The 26813-nt window shown below is 45.8% G+C and overlaps 1 protein-coding gene across 1 annotated transcript in view; it reads right to left on the minus strand.

Annotated features, from left to right (window-relative positions):
* Window positions 1-26280, minus strand: part of TSPAN7 (tetraspanin 7) — a 103586-nt gene extending 77306 nt beyond the window's left edge. Inside the window, exon 1 of the mRNA XM_037377841.1 lies at window positions 26109-26280. Coding sequence (XP_037233738.1) covers window positions 26109-26189 — 81 coding nt within the window. The 5' untranslated portion in view covers window positions 26190-26280. The remainder of the gene's footprint in view (window positions 1-26108) is intronic.
* Window positions 26281-26813: the final 533 nt, after the last annotated feature.

Raw genomic sequence — 26813 nt, forward strand, 5'->3', positions numbered from 1 at the left:
AAGGAAAAGAAAATGGATAGGAGTAACAGAGATCCATGTATCTCGCCATAGGAGTTTTAATAACTTGGTACCTTTATAAAAATCTCAACCTTCCAAATTTGGGAGGGGTGTGTGTGGAGTTAACCCGTGCCAATAATGACCGTTGAAGGACATTTCCAGAAAACACACAACTTTGAAAAGAAGTGGCTAAAGCTACAAAAAGGCATCTTCATGTGCTAACCTGATCCATTAAGACAGTGAACCAAACATCTGTCCAGAAGATTTTAACTCCTGTTCTGCTTTTTGGTCATCGTCTTTTCCACACTTCCAATGTTGGAAAAAAGATTTACCATTAGCAAATTTTAAGAGCTTTTAAAACAAATTTGGCTCGTGTTTCCCAAGCTAAGTCATCTGCAAGTTCAGGCAGACCTGAGCAGCCATCTTCCTTTTTGAGCATCTGCTCTTACACTGGCCGACACAATGTGTCAAACACAACGGCCCCGATTCCCCCCGCAGCCATTATTCAAGTAAAATAATGACCGTCATCTGCTTAACCAGCAGATGAAAGCAACATCTCCAAACACTGCTCAGACAGGTCCCTTGGGCCAGGACCCTTCTATAACCCTTGCAAAAGCAAGCCACCTATTACACACTTACAGCAGGAACCGGTAACAGACATTTAATTGTAATTAACAGTTTGCTGAAGGGAAGGCAGAAGTAGCAGGGCCAGAACACAAAGGGAAGAGATGCTTCCCCTCTTTTTCTGGGACGGGGAACAAGGACTAGAGAACACCGGTGATTTGAAAGAGCAAACAGTGGCCAGCTGAACTGCCCTGGGGAGTCCTAACATAACGGGGAAAACATTTCTCGGCCAGGAAAAGCAACCTGAGAAGGAGGAGCTTCCCATCAGACAAAGCTAATCCTAAAAGCCCCAACGGACATGCAGTAAGGAAAGTAGGAAGCAATCCCATTCCTCCTCCATTTTCCCCAGGGCACTCTTTCCATCCTCCATGCCTCAGCACCCTGTGAATGCTTCCTCGCTGGAGCAATGGGTTTGCTTACTGCATTACCATCAGCAGGAAAATCTGGGTTGTTTATTGTCCCTCTCAGGGAGGGCGATCCCGTATTAGGAAGATTAAGGTCAGCCTCTAAGCGCATGACATGATAATCTCCTGCAGGCGTCAAAGGGGCTGTGACAGAGACGCGGCACACATCCTTCCCCAGCTCCGCACCCGCAGATAGCAACCGTGCCAGCCAGCCCCCGCACCACTCCTGCACGCTCAGCTCACTCCTTGGGTGCTGCCGGCCATGGCGCACCCCACTAGCTACCTGCCCTTAACAACACATCGATGCTGGAGCCTGCAACCTCTGCCCAGAGCCCTGCAGCTCAGCTGCTCAACTACAGGGCACAAGCCCACGGGGTCTGCAGGACCTCCCCAGGCTGCTGGGCTTGTCTGCTGCCTAACCCCCCCACCTTCCTCACCAAGACACAAAATTTCAGTCAAAATATACCAGCACTGCTTTGGCATCCCCTCCATCTTCCCAGCACAATGCAATATGCTCTCTTCTGTGCTTTCTGAACAGCTTGTAAGCCAAGCTCCTTTTTTCAAATGTTAAACAAACTATACTGGGAAAGTCATGAATGATTCCAGTGAAGTGGGGGGAAAAAAGATATCTTTGTTTTCTGAGAACAGCAGCTGTTATTTCCCTCCTGAAGGAATAAACAACTCCTCTGTACATTTTGGGAGAGCAGGATTTGGACTTTTTAAAACTATTATTTACCTCATAAAACTAAAAGTGTAATTTCATTTCACCCTGAATAAGATAAGTAAACACACACCATAGTTAAAAGCACAGCAGCATCACAGAAAAAAAAAACCACCAAGCCCCACCAACCCCAAAACTTACTTCTTGCCCAGAATATCACTTTACTGCTGACTTAGGAGAGAAATATTCAGGTATTCTTAACAAGCCTGATCAGAATAATTTTCTTCAACAGCAAACCAGAATTCAAGTTTCTGGATGCTCACCCACTGCAGCTCACAGCATTTCTAGTATTTCACAAGCAAAGCCATGGGCTTCCACTTGCACGCTGTCCCGACAGGAGGCCTTACAGTGCAAAAACTACAGTGCAAACCAGGCACACCATAAGCAGGCAACACAGTGTCCGGTTACCCACTGTCTGAATCCCCTTGATGCTTGTAGCTGCTTTATTTCTTTGGTGATGGTCCCCACACTACTTAGATCAACCTTAGATCATCCCTTCCTCGCTGCCTCCATTTGCAGAGGAGACTCCAGCCCATAGCTCTTGTGCACCCAGGGGACTGCAGCACTGATTTTTAGCACACGTTATCACTCTTGCTCTCGTTTCACGAATGAGCAACAGCTTCGTATGCTTGTCTTCCCTCCAAATACTTAATTGCTTGATGTATTGAGAAACCACCTTTTAAAATTATTATGCAGCTCTGTTTCACTAGCCTCAGTCTCCCAGAATCAAAACCCATCATGCACAATCAAGCCAAAGGAATCTTTTATGGTGGCATCACAAGCAAAGGAATAAGATTCCTATGAAGTAAGAAAACTGCTCTTAGCAAGTTCAGAATGGTTGGTACTTTTTGTCTCAGCCTTTCTTCTTTAGAGACAAAAGCATTTTTTCCAGACTTTCCTGGTACCGACTTTCTACCAGAACCTCAAGTGGGCAAATCACTATGTTCATTCTCAAAAGGCCAGCCTTACTGCAGATTTTGTACCTCATACAGAGAGGGAAGAAAATAGCCCACAGTACGGTTTTGAAATCAGTGCAAATGCAGCTAATATTTAAATAAGAAAACTTTCTTAAGTATATCTTTACATATAGAAATCCAACCTGTTTTGATTCTCCTTTTCTAATCCCCTCTCCTATTTCCTCTCTAAGCCAGCAAAGCCAGCTAGAAAGATCAGTCCATGTGATGCAGCACAAGAGTTACCGTTTGGTATTAGAACGTAGCCCCTCCACCCCCAAACCATTCCTGCTTCCAAGGGCTGCGGTAAGATGCTGGCTATACCAGGTATCTGCTTAGCACTAATCTCAAGGTCAAATTTTCTTTTAACATCCACTTCCTCCAGAAAACGATGAGTTTGCTCTACCAAAGGTAACTCAAAATCCAAGTATCTTAGCTACACACAAAAATATGGGGGTGTCAAGTGAGAAAAGTAACGAAGCCCCCTTGGAGAGAATCACAGTAACTGCTGAAATATTAATGAAGCTCTTTATTTGAGAGAGTCTAAAAGGGACTTTGAATAATGCATTGCAAGCAACGGTACATCAGAAGTGGCTTTTTTATGCGAGAGGCAGCTGGCATTTTAAAAATAGACAACTTTCAACTTGATGGGGGTAGCTTACCAGCGGAGGAAATTATCCACAAATGCACCATCATTTAAGGGAACAAAGCAGATAAACAGGCAGAGTACAAAGAAATTTTATTAGTACAAATGTTCTGAAACAGTCCTCTGCTGTCAGCACAGGCTTGCCCACCATAAGCGCAGCTTCACTATTATTGGGTGTCTCAACATATTCTGTTCTTTACTGTCATCAGAAAAGTCTCTTTAAGCTACTCCGCAATGAGCACGGTCTGGCAAAGATCTATTGATTTGCTTCTGTAAAAAGAAAAGATTCTCTGTCCCCCCCAGGCAGCACATGAATTTCTGAAATTTATTTTTAAAAATAGCTTAATAATAGCTTTCTAATTCAATAGAAGCAAAAGAAGTGGGAGAAAATGGCATTGTAATAGGAATGGGGTGGAAAGTAAGACCCCTGGAGCCTGCTCAGCTGTACAGCTAACTGGAGCATGTGGAGTCTTTGGCTTTAGGATTATGGTCCTACCCCCACAGCACGAACACCTCTAGCAGCAGCATATAAAACAGCCACACGCAATGCAGCTAGCAAACTGCCTGGCACATTTGGGGTTTCAGTGTTTACACTTACTAACAGCAACATGACTGACGGACAAAGATGTTGCTGTAGCTGGCTTTGTGACAAGTCCCCCGGAAGGTGTCACAAGTCCTTGCAGTCAGAGACGTTTTCTAAGTATCCTTGATATGCGCTCCCTTTCCCTACGCAGCCAGGATATAAAATGCATCTTTAAAATACAGTTGTGTGGGCATATCCAGAGGCACAGGGCTTGATTCAAGGCACAGGTGCCCGTGTACTGGGCTCTGCCTGCACGTTTACGTTGCTAAGGGCCAACATCATTGGCACCTTTCTTTTTCGGTGGAAGCACATAAATCTCAATGCCCCCAAGAGCCATGACATTACGAAGCTATTTGGGAAAGGGGCTAACGGGAGTTTTGCAGCCACCCAACTGGAGGCTCCTCTCCCCGCCCTCACTGCTGCGCTGCCCCCCCTGCCCCCGTCAGCCCCTCCGATCCTGCTGCAGAGACCGACCTGCAGATAAGGGGGTTTCATGCCATGATGGCATGTTACAAGGCAGCACAGGGATGTCTTCCCCTACCCATTCCCAGGCGTTCTTCTACCCCAACACAATCCCCTGTGAGACCTGCTGATCCCAGAGACTGGCCTGCCCCCACCCCATTTCCCCCTCACACACATCATCACCCACCCCACCCCAGTAAATGAAGTGGGAGCAGCAGGGTAGCAGCTCCCCGCCCTGAGGGATGGGGAGCTGAAGGGGGAGTAGAGAGGAGCATGAACTGGGCCCACAGCCAAGGCTACACACCACGTACTACAGCGTTTTAGTTACCTGGTATCATACACAGGCAGAACAGCAGTGCTCCCACAGTACTGGTACATTGCCCATCACTGCATGTATATGGGCACACTGCTACTGAGGCAGACAACCTTAGGAAAAGTGAAATGTCCCAGCAAGCAGGTGCACAGGGCAATAGAACAGCATGCTTTGCCAGCCCCATCTCCTTTTCCATCTGCCTGATTTATTCTATCTAGCCACTGATTTATTTTACTGGCCATCAAACGACTGGTTGGTTGCCTCAAGCATCAGTTTCTCTTTGCCCTTCTCTTCCCCATTAACTTTTACCTTCCTCCTCCCCACGTTCCCCTCCTCTCTCTTTGTTAACCCATCTTTTCTCCTTTTACATCTTTGCCTGCACAACCGAATTCTGTCAGTCATTTTGCATACCCACGTTTCACATGGCTAGAAGCAGGCAGCTGACAGCACTAACAGCCACGCTCCTGGCGAGCGAAACGATCTGAAGGAAGAAAAGCCCGAAGGAAAGTAAGAACAACCACCCACCCCAAAAGCATTATGTGTTACCACGGCCTTAAAGAAACTTCCAAAATGGCATTAGGAGGTAAGGGTTGGGACCCCTGATGCAGCCAGTTTCCTTGCTCCCAGCCCACACTGAGGGGTAAGCAAAGCGCTGCTGCCCTGCCACAGCCACCTGGTACCCTGAGACCCGCAGCATCGACCGAGGATAATGCACAAACACAATGTGACACAGCCTGGGGCTTGACTTGTTTTCAAAACAAGCTTTGCCTTGCCTGGGCATGGGGGGAGACATCTGGTCACCACTAACACCGCAGGCAGTCTGCCCACACCACCTCCTCTTAGGAATACCTGGGGGGTGCTTCCAATATTCACACGTGATGGTTCATCTATTCACAGAGAGACCATACTGCCCAGGGGGTTTAGCTGTGAATGAGGTGACAAGAAAGCTTTTTAGGGCTTGCAGCCCAATTTGCACTCTCGACCTCTCTGTGCATGCTGGTGCCTCATCCAATGCCATTCCCTCCTGTGTCAGCACAACACTGCACCAAAGTTTATGCTTTTGCATCCCCTTCACACATATTTTTCATTTTTTCACCTCTCCTCTCTTTCCCCTCCCTTTTGTTTAATGCAATGCAGCCTTTTCCCCTCCTGCACACTGCTGAATGTAGGAAAAAAGACCAACACAACTGCAGGGCAGAGAGGGGACTCGAGCGAGAGGGCGAGCAATGCCGCCATGGGCACAGGTGCCAAGGAGGGCAGGGCAGGTGACTGTACTGAGCGTACACAGTAAATAACCATGGCCTCATCGGGAAAGCATTACAAATCCAAGGTATCCAAGGTACAGCTTGCACTGGACAGATTTAGCGTGGTTGTGATATTCAGCATTGGCATAAACCCTTCTAGCCTGTGGCTGGACCCCCCGCCACTGCAGTGCAGTTGTCCCCTCCCTGTGTTAGCAGTGCCCAAGAGCCAGACCCCCTGCAACATGTAACTCTCCAAAAATGTTGAACAAAAGTAAAAAAACACAGGGAAAACAGCCTGTATGACTGTTGGGACTGTACCACAGCCTAAAAGCCACAGCAGCATGTGGACTCCTGATGAGGCGGGTAGTGTTTCACGTAGAGGGAGCCCACAGAGCGATGGCAGTTCAACTAAACCAAACTAAACCCGTATGTTAAACCTTTAAGCTGGGTGGAAAAAAAACATAATAAAAAGAGAGATTATTTACCAGGAGTTTTTAAACAAAAGGCAATGGGGAAGTGCAAAAGCGTACTGTGTTTAGGATGATTCTTTCCCTGGGGACCAGGTCATAAAATCTCTGCAGCCTCTAGCCAGGGACAGGACAAGAGTGGCAAAATGCAAGGGTTAAAAACAAAGAAGTCTGAATAAATTGTTCCATTTTAAAAAGACATGGGAAAATAGCGAACCAGAACAAATGCATATACTTGTACACAAGATGGTGGAAGTCTAAAACACATGATGCAGACTAAGGTGGGGGGGGCTTAAGTGTTTGGTTTTAAATGAGGATGCCAACACAATAGCCACATCAGGAACCTGATGAAATGGAGGTAGTAATGGGGATTGTTAAAAAAACCCTTCTACTTATTACTTGGAAAGAGAAACTGGATCCTATCGGTGGAGAAACAGCACTGCCTTTGCAATGTGATGTCCAAAGGTCATCCAAAAAGCCAAAGAAATCTACTGCCTTTCTACAGAAGAATGATCCCAAAGCATGGGAGCCTGTTGGAAAGGAAATGAGAGAATCACGTCAAGTTGATATACTTTGAGGGGTGTGGGATGATTGCTTAAACATATCCATCTGGAAGTACAAGGCAAATAGTAACTGTCAGAGGAGACAACCGAAAGACCAAACTAAGCTGCTGCCGTGGCTACCCTTATATTAAAAGACAAATGCTGCAGATCCATCCCTCACGCCCCACCAGGGCTGCATCCCAGGTAAGCTTCATGGCAGCTGTCTGGGAAGGGACTACCTGATGGGACAGAGGGAACCTAAAGGTTAGCCAAAGAGAAGTATTAAGAATGGGATAAATGTTTTGCTGCTTTATATGACCAGAACATAAGCTAAAGGCAACAGAAGCAAGTGAACTTTGAACTTCTGGATCACTTCCAGAATATTCAATATTATTGCTGTTGTTGTTGTTGTTATTATTATTATTTAGGTTAGATGTACATACAAATACCATGTTATCATTAGGCATTTCAGGACAAACTGTTCACTACTTGTCTTGCTATTCCTGAAGCTGGGAGCCTCAAAGGTGCAACCCAGGTGTGTTGCAGAAACACTGGCAGGTAGGTCAGGAGCAAAGATATAAAACTTCAGTAGTCAGTAACTACAGCACTTCATAAAAAGGGTTTCAAAACAAGTGATGCTAGAGGTTTTCCTCCTTCAAATATCTTTCTATGTCATCAGAGATAAGTCACCTAAATTCTTCCTATTCTTCTAGATGAATCATCTTTCACATGTTGTTTGTTGGAATACAAAGCATAGTAAAATATTCTGTCTTTAAAGGCATCCTTACTTACTCTGCCCAACTTGAAACATAAATTAGTAAAAGTGTAAAAAATCCACAGTGTCCTCCTACAAAAGGAAACAAATACAAACCTCTACACTTTACAGTCATCCTGTGGTTTTCTTGCCAGTTTCAAAGTCAGGTAAAAAGTTCATGGTTCACTGTAACAGACCTCACCAGTGAGCTAGAGAAAAGGCCAGCAACGGATAGTGTTATGACACCAATATTCTCCTTCCTAAGCAGGTAATGAACTGTCTTTTCCTCTAGCAGTGCTTGCCAAGCCTACACAAAAGGAACCCGCCAATTTTTATCTATCTGCAAGGCTGACTTATGAGGTCAAAGTATTATTACAACGATCTTTTTACCTGTCAACTTGCGATATACACAAAGATCTTTGAAAAGGAAAGAAAGGTACTACATTTAAACTCTGGTGTGAAGTTTTGGAGGAAGGTGGTCATTAAATTCAGAGTCTGTCTAAGCTATACAGCCCTTACCATCATTTCTTAGGTAACTTCTCATGTCCATCAGTAACAGATTTTAGATATATCAGCCAGTGTATGAGCAGCAGCCAAGCTAGTGTAGGGCACAACAGGGAAGCACCTTCCTTGCCACCCAGCTCCTGATCCCTCTGTCAGAACAAGGAGGGGAAGAGCAGGCTCCTGACTGCTACAGGGAGACAAATGACCTGCACTCGTTTGTTAGTGGCTTTCCACCCCCTCCCTCCTCACCAGGGCACTAACAAATTAATGAGGTATTTCTCAAGAGCAGAGCTTAAGGAGGGAAGAGCAAGGGAGAGTTAACATTAAATACTTTGATGCCTTCAGCAGCTTAGGTACAGAAGCAGGTGCTCCCTCCTTTGCCGCTCCCCAGAAGATATGCCACAGCACTCCATCACAGAGCTAACAGAACAGGAGAGCCAGAAAAGGCTCAGCTGTCAGCTTCATCAAGGGTAAGTGCATTCGACCATTTTTGCAAAGCCATGTATTCTCTGGCTCCTGGAGCAAGTGGGGATAAACAGATCTTTTCCTCCCCTGAAAGACCAACAACGTATTTCTAGTCCTATCTCCGCAAATGAGACAAAAAAGTGAAAAAGCAGGGCATGGGACTGGGAATCCAGCCTTTAAATTCACTGCTCTGAAAATACCCTGCAGCAGTTCTAGCTCCCCACAGGAGAGGCAAACTGACCTGAGTTCTTAACCTGGTCAGTTCACAAGGGAAAATAAATTCCCAGTAAGAACTCTGCAGCAATTCATCTATACTGTGTCAAATGCTAGTTGAGGGATTCTGGACAAATTAGAAAAAAACCCAAACAACCAAAAACAAAACCCCAAAAAACCCCAAACCCACAAAATTTAAAAAAATTATCTGACTTCTTAGATAAACTATAAAATAATTAGCTCCTGTGAAGAAATAAGAAGTATATCTACCTACCTACCTGTCTATCCATGAAAAACCTATCTCCTTGAACACCTGAATATCACTACACCGCACCACAGAAGCACACCAACCTGTCTATGAGGTGCCTTCATAGAAACCAGAAGTTCAAACGTTGTGGAGAGTTGAGCTGAGGGACATCTAGGGCACACTTACAGTGCACCATGGAGCACTGTGGGGCAGCTGTGCAACCAAAACCAACAAGGTCAAATGTGTGTGTCCCTGGTCTGCAGCCAACGAGCTCTCCTGAGAAGCAAGGAAGAGCCCAGCTTTAACCACGACCACGTTACTTCCATGATGCAGGTACCTGAGCAATAGCACACTGTGCTAGGAAGACAGGTCTAGCTGAGACAGAGCTCCGCTGCCTTTACAAAGAACTGGGCGTTGCAGTCCTAATTCAAGTTTGGACCTTCCTTACCTTTGAGCTGGTTTCTGCCAGACTAGGAGCCTAGCACAGGATTACTCTCAGAAGGCTGTACCCAGAAATAGGGCTCTGCGGATGTATCGCACAAAGACCGTGCAGTTGTCTTGCGTATGCCCAAGATGGAAACACCCCTAAGGCAGACGACAGACTACTTTCCTTCAGACAGAACAAGCCCTGAAATGACCTTCCAGCTTCAGGCCAGTAAGGTGAAAGTGAAAGGATATAGAAAAGGATATAGAAAAATTGCCCATGGGACTCACATCATATTCAAGAAGGGCTTTTAGTTCATCATGAACAGAGCCCCTCTGCCTTTCTAGTGCTGAGCACAGGCAGAACAGTCTCACTAGTACAAGCAGGCAGGTTTGGGAAGAAAGCTGACAGAATGAGAGATCTTTGTGCTGGAATCCTGTGATCACCTGAAGAGTGATATTTCTGAAATATCTCAGCCCTTGCCTGGAAACTCAGCAGAAGGCAGTACGGTCATTAGAGTCCTGAAAGCTATTTATTTCTATAAGCTGAAGGGAATGCTTCAAAGAAAATGACCTTCTGTGGAGGAAAAGGAGTTCAGAAACGCAGAATGGCACAAAGAAGGCTTTAATTGCCTTTGAGATTACTTAATACCAAATGAGGAAAAAGATGGTTTAAATGGAGGGAAGGCAGTTTCCAAAATAAGAAGTCTCACATTAATTGGCAAGATGCTCCCGATGTACCGCTTGTATCTTTCTATTTCTTGAATGACTAGAAAAGCTTCTAAGGGCTTTACCCTCGACTCAGGCAAGTGTGTCTGCGTGGGGCAAGGGGAGAGGTGGAGTTTTCACTGCCTTGGTTTCCTCTTCTCTCCCAGGGGAATTCAGAGGCAGTCTCCGTGGATCTTTTCATAACATGTTGCCAACTTTTTCTGTTTATGCTCAAAAGACAGAAGTCAAGACAGCAGGAACTACTGTCATCACAGTGATGCAGCACTAGAAAAGTGCAACTTTTGTAAGCCAAGTTGCGAGGCAAATGCTTCCAGGCCAGGCTGAGAAGTGTCCTCCCCTTGCTCAGCAGCCCAAGGATAAGGCTTCAGCCTGACAAGATCACCTCAGGTCATCTTCCACATCATTCCCTGGGTACCTGTAATGTGTTTTATCTACTACTGGTAGTTATCCTACACTTGAGAAGTCAGAACATCACATCATCCCACAGTTGACATAAGTTCTAGATACCTTACATGACGCAAGGACTGCTTAGCCTCTGTCCATCTAGGGGGTCGGAAAAGGGTTTAAATTCAGAACTGTGGTAGGGGGAGAACTGAATGAAATGTTATCTTCTAAACTGGAAGCTCCTGGGACAACAACAACAAAAAGAAAAGATCCACAAAGCGAAGATTTTCCCACATCTGACAGGGAACTTCTCAGTAGGAAGTTTCTCCCACTTTTATTCATGTGAAAAAGGAGTTTCCTGCCTCCCAGATATGTGGTTTCTTAGTGTCAAGAGGAGACAGATACCGGTATATACTGCAGAGCCCTCTGAAAGGCCTGAACTACCAAATCACGATCACACAGCCACATCTAGGATCTCCTGGCCTTTGCCTGCTGGCACCTTGACAAACATCCAACATAATACAGCACACAAAGCAAGCTGTAATTTCAGTGGTTGTGGCCAAGCCTTAACCACCTTAGCAGAATTAAAGATGTACCTCCACAGACTGTGTTTAAGCTCACAGCTTTCTTCATCCACGCTTTTTCCCTGCCCTCTTAGAGATATGCCTACTGCTACAGAAGAAAACCAAGCAAGAGCGTAGAGGATGCTGCCAGGCCAGTGTTCAGAAGAGATGGCCCCAGTACAGGAGCTCTGCAAGGCAGACACTTTCTGACACATCCCCCTATCCTCTTCAGCTTTTTGCCCATCATGGTACCTAAGCATTTTAGTGCCGGAGGAAAGATAAGAGGGGGAAAAACTGGTCTGAAATGTCTGCAACTAATTCTGTTCTTCCTCCTTCAGTTTTGCATTACTTGCTACATTTTAAGGCCATTCTGTGGAAAAGCATACATGGAAGCAAGATTACATAATGGAACTGGCTGCTCTTTTCTGCATACTTTCTCACACAGTACTTTTGATTACAGGATAAGCTAAAAAAAAGGAGAGAAAACCAGCAAGCACAGCAATTTTATCCAAGAAGAGGTATAATTTCAATATTATTGATATAGCCCAACATGAACCACATACGTTCATTTTCAAATATGCCAAGTCTCGGAATAAAGACTACCAAAAATTAGATTTCCACAATTCCAGTGCCAGCTGTGCTCCCTGCTGGGAAACATTCATGATGCAATCCAAAACACGTATGAGGATAACACTGGCTCCTACCCCTATGATCCCCTTCCTGTCCTAGCTAGCATGGGCCATCTGTTACTGTTTAGCAGGCAGCCCCACTAGATACTAGATTGGTACTACTTACACGAAAAGGATGAAATAAACTGCCAGCAAAAATGGCATTAAGAAGTCTTTCCTAAGCAACTTGTAATTTACCATTTGAGAAGTGTAATTTAAACTGCGCCACATAAGGTGATAAAAGATACCAAAGCACAAACTAAGCCACAGGCCAGTCTCTGTCTCCACATGATACCACTTACGGAGAAGCACGAAACAGAAATCATGCTGTAGATTACCTGAAAATTCTCTTTTCTAGGTAGTGAGGTCCAAGAATGCCAGAGAAATTAACAACCTTTTGCTGAGTCCCCTTCCACTCTTGTTCACCAGATCATACAAGAGGGTAAGAACAAAACAGTGACTGCTCTAAACAATTCTGCTCTACTCTCAGCTTGATCAGCTGAGCAATAGCCATTACAGGAGACAAAAGGATAAAACTGCACAAGGACCATCAGAAGAAAACCAGCCTGCCATTCACCCAAACCCACTCAGCTTCAAGATGCACTCTAGGATAAACGGTCACTTCTTTCCATGATTTGTCCCTGCCTACACCCACCAAACAACAAAATATACCTTGATCTATGGCTACTGAAAAATCTTAATTTAACTCTGACACAAAACCAAGGGCAGGAGCATTAAATTCTTCCAGAAGGGCCTCCCTGGGGTGTGGGAGAAACCTCAGACCTACGGTACAGGTTACAGAACAGGCTTTCAGCATGAACAAACTCCCTTCTTCTTGAAGATACCCCCAAACTAAATGCTTCCTCCAAGCAGTAAGTTACCTGAAGCCCTTATCCTCACAACCTGTTCTAGCCTTAAAGAGCAGCTTGGGAAGCCCACTCTGTCCTTCCCAGCGCAGCTGCCACCCCCACATGGACTGTACTTTGTAGCTGCCTGATTAAAATTTAGCAAAGAAAACTGCTGGTAATTCTTTGCAGCTGTCATAGCACCCACTGTATGAGTAAATTAAGAGAGAAATCCTTCTTTAGCTAAGAAGCCAGTCCAATTCCTAGGACCTCTTGAGAATCTCACTCAGAAAATCTGGCAGAATCCACAGATCACACATTCTGCATACTGGTTTTTAACCAGAGCTCCATGTTAGCAAAACCTTGCTCTGTATCTTCATGTCTGCAGCAGGGTAAAAGCAAGCAAACTAGCTTTTTCTGGACGTCAACATTTAAACTTGATGCTGCTTGCCACGCTTGGTGCATAGCATGGAGATAACAGATCAGTGACACATGAGGCGGATGGGGACATTCTGAAGCAGGCACACTGAGTTTCCTTCCTTTGGGGTAGGCGCATCACCGTGCTTGCTCCCCAGCCAAATGATCTTTCCAAATAAGAGGTGGATATCCACCTACAGAAATGGGCACTTACTTCCTTGAAGGAAAACTATCCCCTCTATGCCCTGCATGAGGGCGGAATTTTTTTCCCCCCACGAAATGGCTTGCCTGATCTATGAAGTCAGGAAAGTTGCCTGGATCATCGCCAGCTATGGAAGCCCACTCACCTGAGGCCCTGCTGCCATGCACTGGCAGCTCTGCTCCCTGTTCCAAGATACTGGGCAACCTGGAATGCTTTTTCCAGTGCACTGTGTATGCAACTTCGGAATAAAGAAGCATGACGGTCTAGCAGTCTCATAGTTCAGATACAGCCAGCTGCTCCATCCAATAATCTCTTTCCACAAGCACTATGCGTTAGACTTCTCAGAAATATTCCCATACTCTACGAGCTACCTTAACAAGTTGGTAAAATGCAATTTTTATTTCAGCTTGTTATTCCTGCAATTGAAATAAGATGTCAAAGCGAGTGCTACAATGTAATAATTATTACAGTCAGGGACATAAAATAACTGAATCACAGCTGTGCCAAATTTGGCTGAACTGTTCCTTAGACATATTGCTTGACTTGCATCAGTGTCTCCACCTGTAAGATAGGCATGCCAACCATTATTTTTTAAGGACTACCACTGGTAAACAAACCCAAAGATTTAGTTTTCCCATAAGTAATTACGCTTCTTAAGAACAGCAGTATTTGAAGAACAGAGAAAACATAATAAACAACTGTCAATGTTGTAACCCCCCCACCTTATCAACAAACAGGGAACAGCCAGGCTCCATTTTTTTCTGAATTTAATCCAAAAAACGTGCACTCTGCCATGCCCTCTGATGCAGGCCATAATACTCAGCATTTATTCATCCACCAGCTGACTCACGTGTGACCTCGCAGTACTCAGTCTCATCAACACATCTACAGATTTGAGTCTTTTGCTCCCACATTCTTTAGTTTAGGCTTTGTTTTTATTGAAGCTGCAAAATTTTAAATGCAATTCTACATCTTTTGGGGTCCATGTAAGCTTCAGTGGAACCATCATACTGGAGGAGCACACATCTTGTGAAATGATGTTGTGCTGCAAAATCAAAGGGCATCCGAAGCAAGTCTATAGTGACAGAAGGCAGAACTTAACAAGTCTTCTGTCTTGACAGAGGAAGGGAAAAATGGTTTATCCTGCTGAGATATCCTGCACAAGAATGAGCGGTAAACCCTCCCAAACCCAACTCTATGGGAATTCTGTGGGATCCAAGCCAGAATAACCTTCTGCTTCAACAAACCTGAATATTAAGCACGAGTGAGTTTCAAAAACAACCAGCTGACTGTGTAAGACAGTCTGGTCCTATATGGTTCCCACCGATTTTAAGCAAAGCAAGATGACTTTGCAAGATATTTTATATATTTCATATGGTCAAAACTCAGTCCACCCACATGTACTCATCAACCTCAGCTGATTTAAATGTCTTTAAATACGATATCCTTTTGCTTACCAGTATTGCACTAACATACAATATAGAGCAAATATGCTTTCAAAAGGCAAATGTTACTGCCACACAGACCCGGGCTTGGGTGCACAACTGACTGGCTGCTGAATGGTACCAGAAGAAAAACTGGTTAACTGTTTCTCACTGATGAGGTGGCTCTTATTTTTATATCATTAATAGCTTGATTGATTGCCTAAGAGCAAAAGCTTAGCATGAAACTCTCCTCGATATCCCTCAGATTTAAAGGTCTGCCATTTTATGTAATTTACATATACGATGGTGGTGGAAAAAATAAGAAGTCTTGGTCTAACACCTGGCATGAAACTGCAAAGCCGAGCCACTTCATGAAATTAAAAGAATAAATCAACAAAGTGGTTGCGGCTTGGTTATATTCTTGATCATTTGAGGCTTGCACTGCTCTAGGAAAAAGACCAGCTCTTTGCTTTAATACTGGATATTCTTCAGGGTACAGGGATTAATCCTGCCTGGTCCCCTGGCAATCTGAGGTCAGTGAGGGAGGAGGGAGGGAGCACTTTAAATCTGATACTTCTGTTAAAAAATAGCTATGGAGCAGCATGCTCAGGTTTCCATAAGACAGGGACTGGTTTGGTTTTTTTTGTGTTAAAGAGCACCTGTTTATCTGTGTATTACATGCATACCATGCCAGCTCACAGAAACTGAGGCAACTTTTCCATATCATTTTGAACAATTTCACTACCTTAAAATTATCTCTCCCACAGATGTACCTATTTTAAGTACAACCATCTTTCACGTCAGAAAGCAACTAGCCATTGCTCACAAAACACAAAACTCCTGGAAGTGGGAGGTTTTATTTTTGTTGCTAGTTTCAGTTGAAAATAACGCACCTGCTGGATGAAATACCCGGTTTATTACCATACTGGTTGGCCCAGCAGATCTCCTGCAGCTTCTAATTTCACAGATCAGCGAGCACAGTAGGCAGCCCACCCCCACGCCTGCCCACCCCAGGGCAGACCCTGGCGGTGTTCTCCCCCCTGCCAGGCAGCTGCTGGCTCAGCCCCAGCTGCGGCAGGGACCACCTCGGATGGGGCAAGGTCCAACGGTCCTGCCTTGCATGCCTCTCTGGTGAGCGTGCCCACAAACATGGCTGAGGGTGGGTGAGCCCAGCGCTGGGTAGCGGGGCAGAGGGCATTGAGCTGCCCTTTCCACACTGTGAGGATGCTCAGTGAAAGCATCACTTTGAAGTTGGGAGAGCAAAGGGGAAAGCTTTAAAAAGGAGTATTCTTCATATGAAGTATTTGTCTACAAGCTCATGGGCAAAGACAACAGCTAACCCATCCTGCCAGCAAGAGTTTTGCAATAGCACTCTGAAAGCTGCACAAAGATCCTGCACATACCCAGTAAACAGAGCAAGGTCTTGCTGCCTCCTAGAAAGGCTGTATGTGTCCCCAGATTTACTTGCCGTGGCAAACTAAACCCATAATGCACTCCTCATAAATTAGGGTTTTTTTTCTTTTTGAAAGGTGTGACATTCCATTAGTAAATCCTGATCCAATCCCTCTGCATCGTCCCTTGTTTTATAAGAACACACAGCAAGGAACACACTGGAGCCTAGCTTGTATGTTCCAGGAAATAATACCAAAATACTCAACAACCAGCTCCCAGACATATTGAAGTCCTGGTTCTTTCTTTAGTTTTTAAACTGCACTTGACTGGGGGGGGAAAAAAAAAAAAAAAAAAAAAAAAGCAACAAACACTCTAAAGTCTGCAGGTGATGTACAGATGGTCCGTAAGTTGTTCTGGGACAAGAGAGATCAATTTAAGCCCTTCAGCAGTTTTTCCTGAAGTATACTGGAAAAAGAAACTCGGTCCCAGATAACAGGCAAACTGATCTTTACATTAGCAAGTAACAGCAAACTGGATCTGCTTCAACTGACTCAAAGATGCAGCTACGTACAAAAATGCGGCTCTAACATAGTAAAAATGCACCTGTAAACCACGAGGAAATTAAAAAAAAAACCCTCTAACCATGCCAAATATCAGCTGCTGGTTATCTACAAGACATTATTTTGCAGGTAAATTAAATCATGCTCTACAGCAATCAGTGTGCACCTGGACCAGTAAGTCTCACATCCAGCACAGGGCAGCTGTACCAGTAAAAATGATCCCAGCGATGAGACACAGTCATCAGGGCGAGCATCGAGGTACTGAGAGGGTAACCTATCTGTACTTCTGTTTCCTCTTTGTTTTCAAAGGGAAACAGAAGTGACATGCACTTAATGATGTCGTCCTTCCAAGCCTTAACTACTACGGAAGGGAACTGCATACAGGGGAATAGAGTTTCCACCTTTTCTTCTGTTAATACATAACTGGAAAGTGTCCTCTCTTTTATCTTGATTTTTGCAAGAATAAAAGCCACAATGTTCCTGATGATTTCCGGTGGTTTGATTGTCCTTTGATGCAGTGGTGGTAACAGCAAGTTGTAATGAAAATGCTTTGGCCACGAGACTATTAAGGAACCCAACAGAAACCATGGGATCTACCCCCCTCCCCTTCACCATAGGAAATCTGCAGCAATCCTCCATTTCAAATATGGAACTGATCTGCACGTGCTTCCATAAACTGTATACAATGTCCTTCATGTTTTCTTTGATGAGGTCAGAGTAAAGTACTTGGCCAGCCCCAGGCAAGCTGCACATTGTCATGCACCTTTGCCTTATCTTCAGAAATGGACAAAAATCCCAATCCAGGGATACATCCTTCCCAATCCAGGAGTATATCCTTGCAGACTGCATGGGCCCACAGACCCCAGATTCCCCATCTCTGCTACCAACTTTCAACTCTGGCTGGGCTGCAAGCCCCAGATATGATTTTGAAGCCAACACGCTTCGTAGATCTCCACAAGGGCAAGCCTTGGTTCTGCCTAATTGGACAGATTTCAACACATGCCATGACACAACCCATGATGCTATAAACTGGCCTAATTTTCAAGTCCAGCTACAAAAAATGTTGACGTTACCCGCCATATTCAGTAAGTTTTGTTTCTTTGAAAACTTATTTTTTTTTAGGATTTCCTAAATCATCAACAGTTTCCATCCCTGAGAGGACTACTTCCATCAAAAAAACCCAGGTTTTGATATAGCTCCCATTTATTTTTAGAAACACACAAAATGAGCACTTTTTCATATCCTGTTGCCAAAAATGCTGAAATTTGCTAAACATTTCAAAGTTGTTGACAGGCAAAGGCCAACCTATCAGAAATTCCAGCCAAATGATAAATGTTTTTAAAATGTAGCAAAGGATTAAATCAGCATGGCCTAGCTGAAACTTCAGTTGTAGGGAACACACTTAGGTCCTTGCAATAAGAATGATTTCTCGTATGCTAGAGATGAGTTGTAAACATACTTTGCTGGTGGCGTTCAGAGCAATTTTCTGTTTCCAGGTATTATATTCTCTGAAGCAGTATCTGTAAACTGGTCAGAACAAGATAGTTAAGAACTTGTGAGCTTCACTGATGACTTCAATCCTGCAGCATCAGCAGATCTGAGCTGCTCATTTCTGTTCAAAGGCAGTAAGGCACTGAGTGGGTTATAAGGCTCATACAGCAGGCGATTCCTTCACTTCCCAGTTTTAGGGAAATGTAAGTGCTCCTCCTCCTATGGTGTTTACAGGGTTTCACCCTCTCCTCTCCTCCTTCTGTGCTGCACCATAGAAGCACGCCAACCTTTTCCTTAGGTCTGCTCCCAAGAGCCACAGACTGCTGCAGATTAAGTCCATCACCTCATTATTCCCATCACCACATACTCCTAGCAAATAAACTCTTAAATAAACCTGCCTGAATATTTAAAAAAGAACATTTCACCTTGATCCATCCAAATCCACATGCAGCCCAAACCAAACCCAACCTTTTCTCAAAGCTCACAGCAAATAACTTGCAGAACTAAATGATGACAAGACACAATTTCAGCCTTCTGCCCAGCCTGGGCTGCTCTGCAGAGTCCTCCTGCCTTGTGGTACATCCAGCCCGGCCTCCGGGAGGGGGTCACCGCAGGCAGTGCAGTCATCAGCCACCACCTCAACTTGGCATGGCAATTCAGGGAGATGGGGAAAGCATGAAACGGAGAGGGAAGGTGGTTGCTTGCTTCTTTTAAGGATTTTAGTGCTGTCCCCAGAACCATATAGATGAAAAAATAACATCTGGAAAACATCTTGCAAAACACTACATGGAAATTACAGCAAAATTAATATTAACAGCATCAAATCCATTCTTTTACTACAGCTTCTAAAAATCCTGTGGCCTGCTCCCAGAGCTCCAAGAACCAGCTCAGCTGTGAAATAACGATAATCCAGTAAGACTCAAGCGTGCCATGCCTCAGAGCCCCTTTAGTACAAGAGAAATTTAAATGCTTCCCTCTCATAACCCAGAACTGTTATAAAGATAGAACATATAAGTGATCTGCCCACCACAGTGAAAGAGAGCTAAGATGGAAAGAGGTCTGCTCTACTGATGTGAAGGATCTATTCGCCAAGAGATGATTAAATGCTAATTAATAGTGATCAGCCCAAAGAAAAAATTTATGCAATTAAAATCGGCCTTACAGTAACTGTCATCTGCTCCCTGTAGTCACCTCTAGAGTCCTGTATTTTATTCTAAAGATTCAGTCACCTAGGTTTGCAAGACACTGAGGTCAACAGGATTTTCACTCACCGATTTGGTGGATGCAGAACAGACTCAGTACTACAGTTAAGCTAGCATCTCTGTAACAAGAATCATTTGACTTAAAAGGCACGTGGAAGATTGAAGGAGATGTTTCTGCAAGCTCACATGCACAAAGAGCTTTTCTAGATATTCATCTGTTAACTCATTGGCACATAAATTTGTAAGACAGTTGCAACAACCAAAGAAACGATGATAAAAATCCAGAGATGGAGACAACTAATGGTACCAGGTAACCTAATTTACCTCCCTGACAGCACAGGGAATTGATAAATAGTCACATAATCAGAGATAAAATCAGATTCTTGGAACCATTTTAAATTCCCTTGGTTTACCTATAATAATTGCCTCTGTTTCCTTGATGAGCAAGGCTGGTATGAACCAGCACCCAAGAAAAAGGACTCTACTGCCTCGTTGATGGAAAAGTGCTAACAAGGTCTCCCCAGCACCCTTCCCTAGATTTTGCATTTACACTGCTTAGGCCACACAACAGGTTGCTTAGAGCAGGAGTGAATGCTGAACAGCCAAAGTGTTTACTACACATCCAGCAGTACTCCAGCACACCTCTATCCCGTCACCTGTGCAAAAACAAGGACTTCTGCCACTTGCTTGTTCATGAATGCATCCTATGTCTTCCCAAACGTAACTGAAACACTTCAAGTCACCCACTGTCCCTCTTCCCCAGTCCAAACTGAACAGTTAATGTGAAAAAGTTGCCATCCCCAAACTAGAGAACTGTCCAGATACAAACTTCAAAGTGAAGGTGTAGCAGGTATCTCGTCAAGACAAGCACAGTTATACTAACAGCAAGAAAAGAAGAAGCATTTAACCAGCAGCAAAGTCAATTACACCCTTAAATGAGGTGTACAATGCTGATTTTTACCATACATGCACAATTTTCAGAACATGAATGGGAATCGGCAATGCATAAACTACATCGACTCGCCAACTCCTCTGCTCCAAAATACATGAGCTGACTACACTCATAAAAACAGTTCCCCGCCAAGGAGGAGAACACCATGAGCTCCCTGCCATGTCTGAAGGGACAACTAATGCCACAGGGCAGCTCCCCCAATGCTGTCCCACCCAGGGGTGACCCCAGGGGACAGGCAGTAACTGCCCTGGCAGCTCCTCCCAGCACACCTGTGAGAACAGCCCCAGCACTTGCTTCTGCGCGCAAGTGGAAGTCATGGCTTTATCTTCTCTGTTTACTCACGCTTAGCAGAGTTGCCATGCTGGCATGGGTCTCCTCCACTACGACTGTCATTAAGGGGGTTTTAAACTGAGCTATGATAAAAAAAAAAAAAAAAATCCCACCAAAAAACCTGCAAAACTAAGCCAAATCAGTTGAGTACCCCAATAGGGAACTCAGAAAGCTGACTCTGGAGCTGTTTGTAAACACCATCCAGCTTGCTTTTTTTTTTTTTTAATCCAGTTATTTGTTTAGCCAACAGAATTCACCTTGGGCTATGCTCACAAGAAAACACCCTTATATTTAATCTTTCATGTATGTCATTATGAAAACAGAATAGAAAGCAACTGACTTGAGGCAACTGCACGAGGTTTGTGCCTAAACAATGGAGCACTTTAGATCCAACATGATGGAGATTCTGTGCATTTTTGAGAGTGCAATTTTTCTGGATTTCAGGTAACTGTACAAATAATAGAAATTATTTCTAAAAGTATAGCAACAGTGACTTTGCATCAATGGAACCATCAAAAGATTGAGCGATGTGGGAAACAAACCATGTGGGAAAGCTAAAACATTTCCCAAAATTCTTCCTTTAAAACTGTCTCCTAACAGATACTAAAAAAAAATAAAAGAAAAATCATAGGCATAGTAAGAGGTATGAAAAAGACCAGACACATGCAGAAACCAATGCAGAAGCACTGGAAAGAAGTTCTGGGGATAAAAACAGCAATTTCAGCAACCCAGCTGGCCATTCATAGCGAAAATGACTAATGCCACCAGTAACTCAAAGAGACACGCAAATTTAATCCCATATTATAATGCACGGCTCAAACGGCTGCATTTGAAGATGGGTCAGCAGTTCAGCCATAAATTTGTGTTACAGAGCAGGCCATCATGCTTGCTCTTTGTCTTGGGCATTTCCCAGAAAACGGCTTTGTGAGCTCCTGAAAAGGTGGGTGGACGCCCCCGGCGCCATACTGCTGCAGCATGAGGACCGGGAGCTGCCCACCCCAACACTGCAACCCAGCCCAGCCCACCACCAGCAACCTCCTTTCTGGGGAAACCTAAGAGAAGAGGGAGATGGGGGAGCTGTTTCTCTCCAAAGCAGACACCAGCCCTCCCCACACACCCCGTGCCAGAGGGGGCCTGAGCCTGTTGTCCTTCACAGGGCCATCTTCTGACCACCTGACTGCTCCATGCCGGCAACGTCACATTCCCGTGGCCACCAAAGGAACTGGCTGGAAGAAGATTAATGATAGGGCAGCATACAATTTCAAGCTATTTAAAAATCACAGCACGGGCTGTGGCCTTGCAGCCAAGCGACACTTACCTGGTTCCACCACGCTCCAGTCCACGGCTTTCCTGCCATCAGCTAACCTCCAAGGGGTCATACCAGGATGCACAGGTCCATTCTCCAAGCAATAAAATCTCAGAAAACTAAACTACTACTTTTAGTAGTAAATAGGTACCTTAGTTCTAATTTTATCACATAGCAAAAGACAATGCAAGTTCTAAGAACCTAATTTAGTATCCAAAACATCAACCTTGGTTGAAGATGCTCTTCAGATCAGTGACCCGTCTTGGAAAAATACCTGAATGGAAACTGTACCTATATGCTTTTATTATATTAATTAACAGCAAGAAACCTCCACACCAGCAGGACAACACACACAAAGCACTCATCTGAATGCCAAGTGCCTCACAGGGCCTAAAATCAGAAGCTAATCACTTTGCTATGGTGTCTGTTTGGGGCAACAACAAGCTTTGCATGGAAGATGAAACATTTCTGGCCACCCTATAACTTTAAGGATCAGTGCATGCACCCTTTAAAGTTCCCTCCCAAAACACATTGAGTCAGGCTGTTAATGTGATGAAAAAATACATTTCAAAGCCTACAATGAAATATTAAATATATGTACATTTTAAGAAGAACTAGATAAATATAATGTGCTGGGGGTGTTTAAAGGTTTCCCTCCCCTACAAAATATTCACTTTGAATTCTAATGCAAAATTCACCCTCCCTTAAAAACAAGACAGGTTATAGCTTGGATTTCTATGCAAGCAAATTATTATACCCAAAAGAAAAAATATAAATAGCTAACAGCCAAGCAGTGCTTTTATTGCCTTTTTTTTAATCTACTACTTCCAAACCAGACCAGATGCATTCACTACAGAATTCTGATTAGCAAAAAAATGGCTGTTGAATTTTTATTACTATGTCCCTCAAGGACCAAAAGTGGTAACCCTAGGCATTTAATGTGTACTATGAATAACAATACATATGAGCACATAAAAAGCTTGTTATCTCTGTTTATGGATTTTTTTTACCATGTTGATACATTTACAGAAAGAAGTTGGGAAGTACGGTGAGGGGGAGGAGAGGAAGCTATTAAAATAACAAATACCATTAAATAAAACCTATTCAGGAAGAAACAAGCTATGCAGTACGAAATTTGAATGAACCATGTCTCTTCATTACTGCCCTGCAGCTCCCATGTAGTCAGTGGAGCCTCATTTAAAGCTTATACTAAACGCATTCATCTGCATACATCTCACTCATTGATACAAATGCAATTCATATTTAACCCTGACAAACAACCACTCACGGTAAGAACATTCTGCATACACAGATCATCTTCTTTTACAAGCAATGTAAACACAGAGAAGTCCTTCTGGATGTTTCAGAACAGCTCACTGGATTCAAAGAAGCATGTTCTCCCCCATCCCCTCACACCACAACCCATAACCGCCTGGCCAGATATCCGAAGGGTTTCCACCACAGGACCACTTTCCTCCCTATGTTATATGGCAACTCCATCCCCGCAGCTAGAAAAAAACTGTACAAACTGCAGCTAAGCAACGCAGGGCTTTCTCCTTCAGAAATCTGCTTACAACCTCTCAAAAAAACATGCGGGGAAGCCATCAGAATAAAATTCTACAAACCAGCCATTTGTGGCACTGGCATGGTCTCCTTCTGGTATTTAGATAAGTCCAAGAAATAATTTTTTTAAATAGTTCCTCCTATTGAATCCTTCCCATATTTTCAGCTCTGAGAATTCACAGGGACCAAATTTGAGTTACGCTGACTCTGGAGCCAGCAGCTTGTGAGAGTACAAAGAGCACCCCAGACAATAATGGAGGGGGGCTGAGACAGCTGCACATCCCTCGGCTCTCCAACCTGCCTGCAAAAGGAAAATGAGGCTACAGCCAGAGCACACCAAGTTTCTGCTCTACTCATGGTGCAGCTTGCTCCAATTTATATTTAATGGGTTGATTCAAAACCCAGAAAGGGGCCAAAAATGTGAATTATTTTTTGTTCTTCCGTGCTAAAAGGAAGAACAACTAACAAAGACTTTGGGTCTGGTGTCAACTGCTCTGGACCTTTACCACGCTCTGTGTTGTCTTCTCCCATCGAGATCTGCCTAGGTTTCCCTAGGTAGGTGGCTCAGGAAAGCAGATGCAACAGCAAGAATCATGGAAAAGAAATTCCTTCTCTTTTGCTCATGGTTGGAGGATTCTGTCTCCAACCATTTATTTCTTCCTTCTTTTCCAGGCTCAAGGAAGTGGACAAGCAAACACCCTGACGGCTGGCGACTGTTAAGTAGCTAGAAGAGCCTCATTAGTGGGCCATGCCCTTGGAGAAGACTGGGACACGCAGGAGCCTGACAGACAGTTCAGAGGAAGAGAATTTGCACTAGAGCATCCCACCAGCACAGACGCATTGCTGTAGCCCAAACCAGAGCTCAGCTGTGTTATGCCAGGTCCCAGCTGTCGACCTGGCCTGGCATCACGACAGCCTACAGCGCCAATGCACTTAGCCAGCTGCTTGGCTCAACATACAGTTATCTCTTTTTTTAATGAGATCAGCGTTCGTGAAATGTGCTAGCTCAATGGGCACACCGATTTAAGCCCTCTGTTTATTCAGGCTACAGCAGATAGAGCAGTGACTTTTAAAAAAGATGTAATCTGAAAAGATACCGCAGCTGCTCGTTACTCACAGGAGGAAGAGGGGTTTCTTATAGATCCGTTAAGAACCAAGGACTGGAAAGGATGAATCTTGAAATTGTGGTAAGCGTGTAAACTTATCAATCTACTTCCTTGATACTAGCGTGAAGGATCTACTTTGCCAACAAAAAAACAAGATGATTCCGGCTTCCTATCCATTTCAGCCACCACACACATCTGCTGCAGTTACCACCAAAACAGTCAAAAAAGAAGGGGGACGGAGGTGGTGGGGTGTATGTTAAATACTGGGGGGTGGGGGGGTCAGTAACACAGAGGTACTGCTGGAAGTACGGATTAGAAAATGACTTCTGGTTATGCTTTTTTAAAAAAATAAATAAATAAGCCTATGAAGTTAAAGTGGAAACAGTTAAAGTCGTACATTCACTATGAAGATGTAAACCCTTATTGCCGCGAATATGTGATTCTTTGTTCAGAATACACTTTTAAGCAGAACGATGGAAATTCGAGTTACGCCGTTTCACAGGCACTTCTCACAGCACACAGCTACTAAACCGAGAACACACCATCCCCTGCCCTTGCTAGGAAGCGACAAACCCGCTTCAGCGCACTGTATCAACGATGTGCAGATTACGCTCCCTAAGAGCACACAGCGGGGCCGTTATCGCGGGTTGTCACCCTGTACCGCCGAGATCCCTAACCTGCAGCCTGCCGCCGGGATGGGCTGCTCGTGCCAGCGATCCGCCGAGCACTCGGGCCGGGACGCTGCGAAAAGCGCCGGCCCCCGGGGTCGCCTGAAAAACCCGGCTCGCCGTCAGCCAGCCACCGCCGCTCCATTAATGCATCTGGGTCACAGAAATGGTTTACGGGAGCCCGAGCCGGGTTACGAAACGCGGCGCGGCGGGTGCAGCGGGCGGCGGCGGCCAGCGCCGCTGCGCCCAGGTGAGAGCCGGGCCCGGCACCGGGGGGCGCGGGGGGCGCCGGGGGCGGGACGGGGATGCGGCAGGCAGCGGGGAGACGGGCGGCGAGGTCGCCCCGCAGCCCCCCCCCCGCCCCGGTCCCGCCGGCCAGGGAGGCGGCGGGGAGAGGGGCGGCCATGGCAGCAGGCGGGGAGACCCCTGCAACTTTCCCCCGCGGGGGCTCGGGGGGATTTGCTCGTCGCAAGCAAAGGCCAAAAAAAATATTATTTTGTATATAGGTGTGTATGTATATGCGTGCGGATATAAATACACATACGTATGCATGGCCATATGTATTCCGGCACCAAGGGCGCTGCGTCCCCGCACGGCACATCGGTGCCATCCCGGCGGAGCCCCGCAGCCCGCAACAGCGGCCCCGCCGCCCGCCCCGGGCAGGTGGGGGCCGCGGCCGCCGCGGGGGTGCCGGGCCCTGCCCGGGCGTCGGTCGGTGGCCGCGCCGCGCCGCGCCGCACTCACCCAGAAGACGAAGGAGTAGATGATGAGGAGGGTTTTCAGACACGTTATCACGGGTTTGGTCTCCATTCTCCTCGATGCCATAATACTGAGATCCCGGCTGCAGGCTGGGCGCGGGAGGAGGAGGAGGAGGAGGAGGAGGAGGGAGGGAGGGAGGGAGGGAGGGAGGGGAGGCGGGCGGGGGGGGCGGAGGGAGGTGAGCTCAGCGCTGGGCTCGCCCCGCCGCGCCGCTCGCCTCGGCCCGGCTCGCCGCGCCGCCTGCCGCCGCCCCCCGCCGCCGCCGGAGAGAGCGCGGCCCGCCCCGCCGCCAGGGGGTGCTGCCCCGCGGGGCGCCGCGGGGGGGAGGCGGGGGCTCTGCGGGGGGGCCCGGCGCGCCGGCGGCCCCCGCTGCTGCGGCCTCTCAGCCCCGGCTGGCGCGCTGCAGCGTCGTCGGCCGGGGCTGCCCGCAGGGCCCCGGGCTCTGGCCGCAGCGTGGGAGACTGCTGGAGTATCTCCGTGTGTGTGTGTGTGGGGGGAAGCTTGAGTTTTTTTAAGACGAAGTGAAAGACCCCCCTGGCCGCCCCCTTCTCCCGCGAAGGCGCTCAGAGGCTTTGCTTGGGCTGCTCAGGGGCAGGGGAGGTGGGGCTGGAACGTGGAAGCTGGACAGGGAATTCCCGGCGTGGGAGAAAATCTCTTTCAGTCTCATGGTGCCGACACCGATCTGGAGGC

This window comes from Falco rusticolus, chromosome 2 (genome assembly GCF_015220075.1).
Source record: "Falco rusticolus isolate bFalRus1 chromosome 2, bFalRus1.pri, whole genome shotgun sequence".
NCBI classification, from domain to species: Eukaryota; Metazoa; Chordata; class Aves; order Falconiformes; family Falconidae; genus Falco; species Falco rusticolus.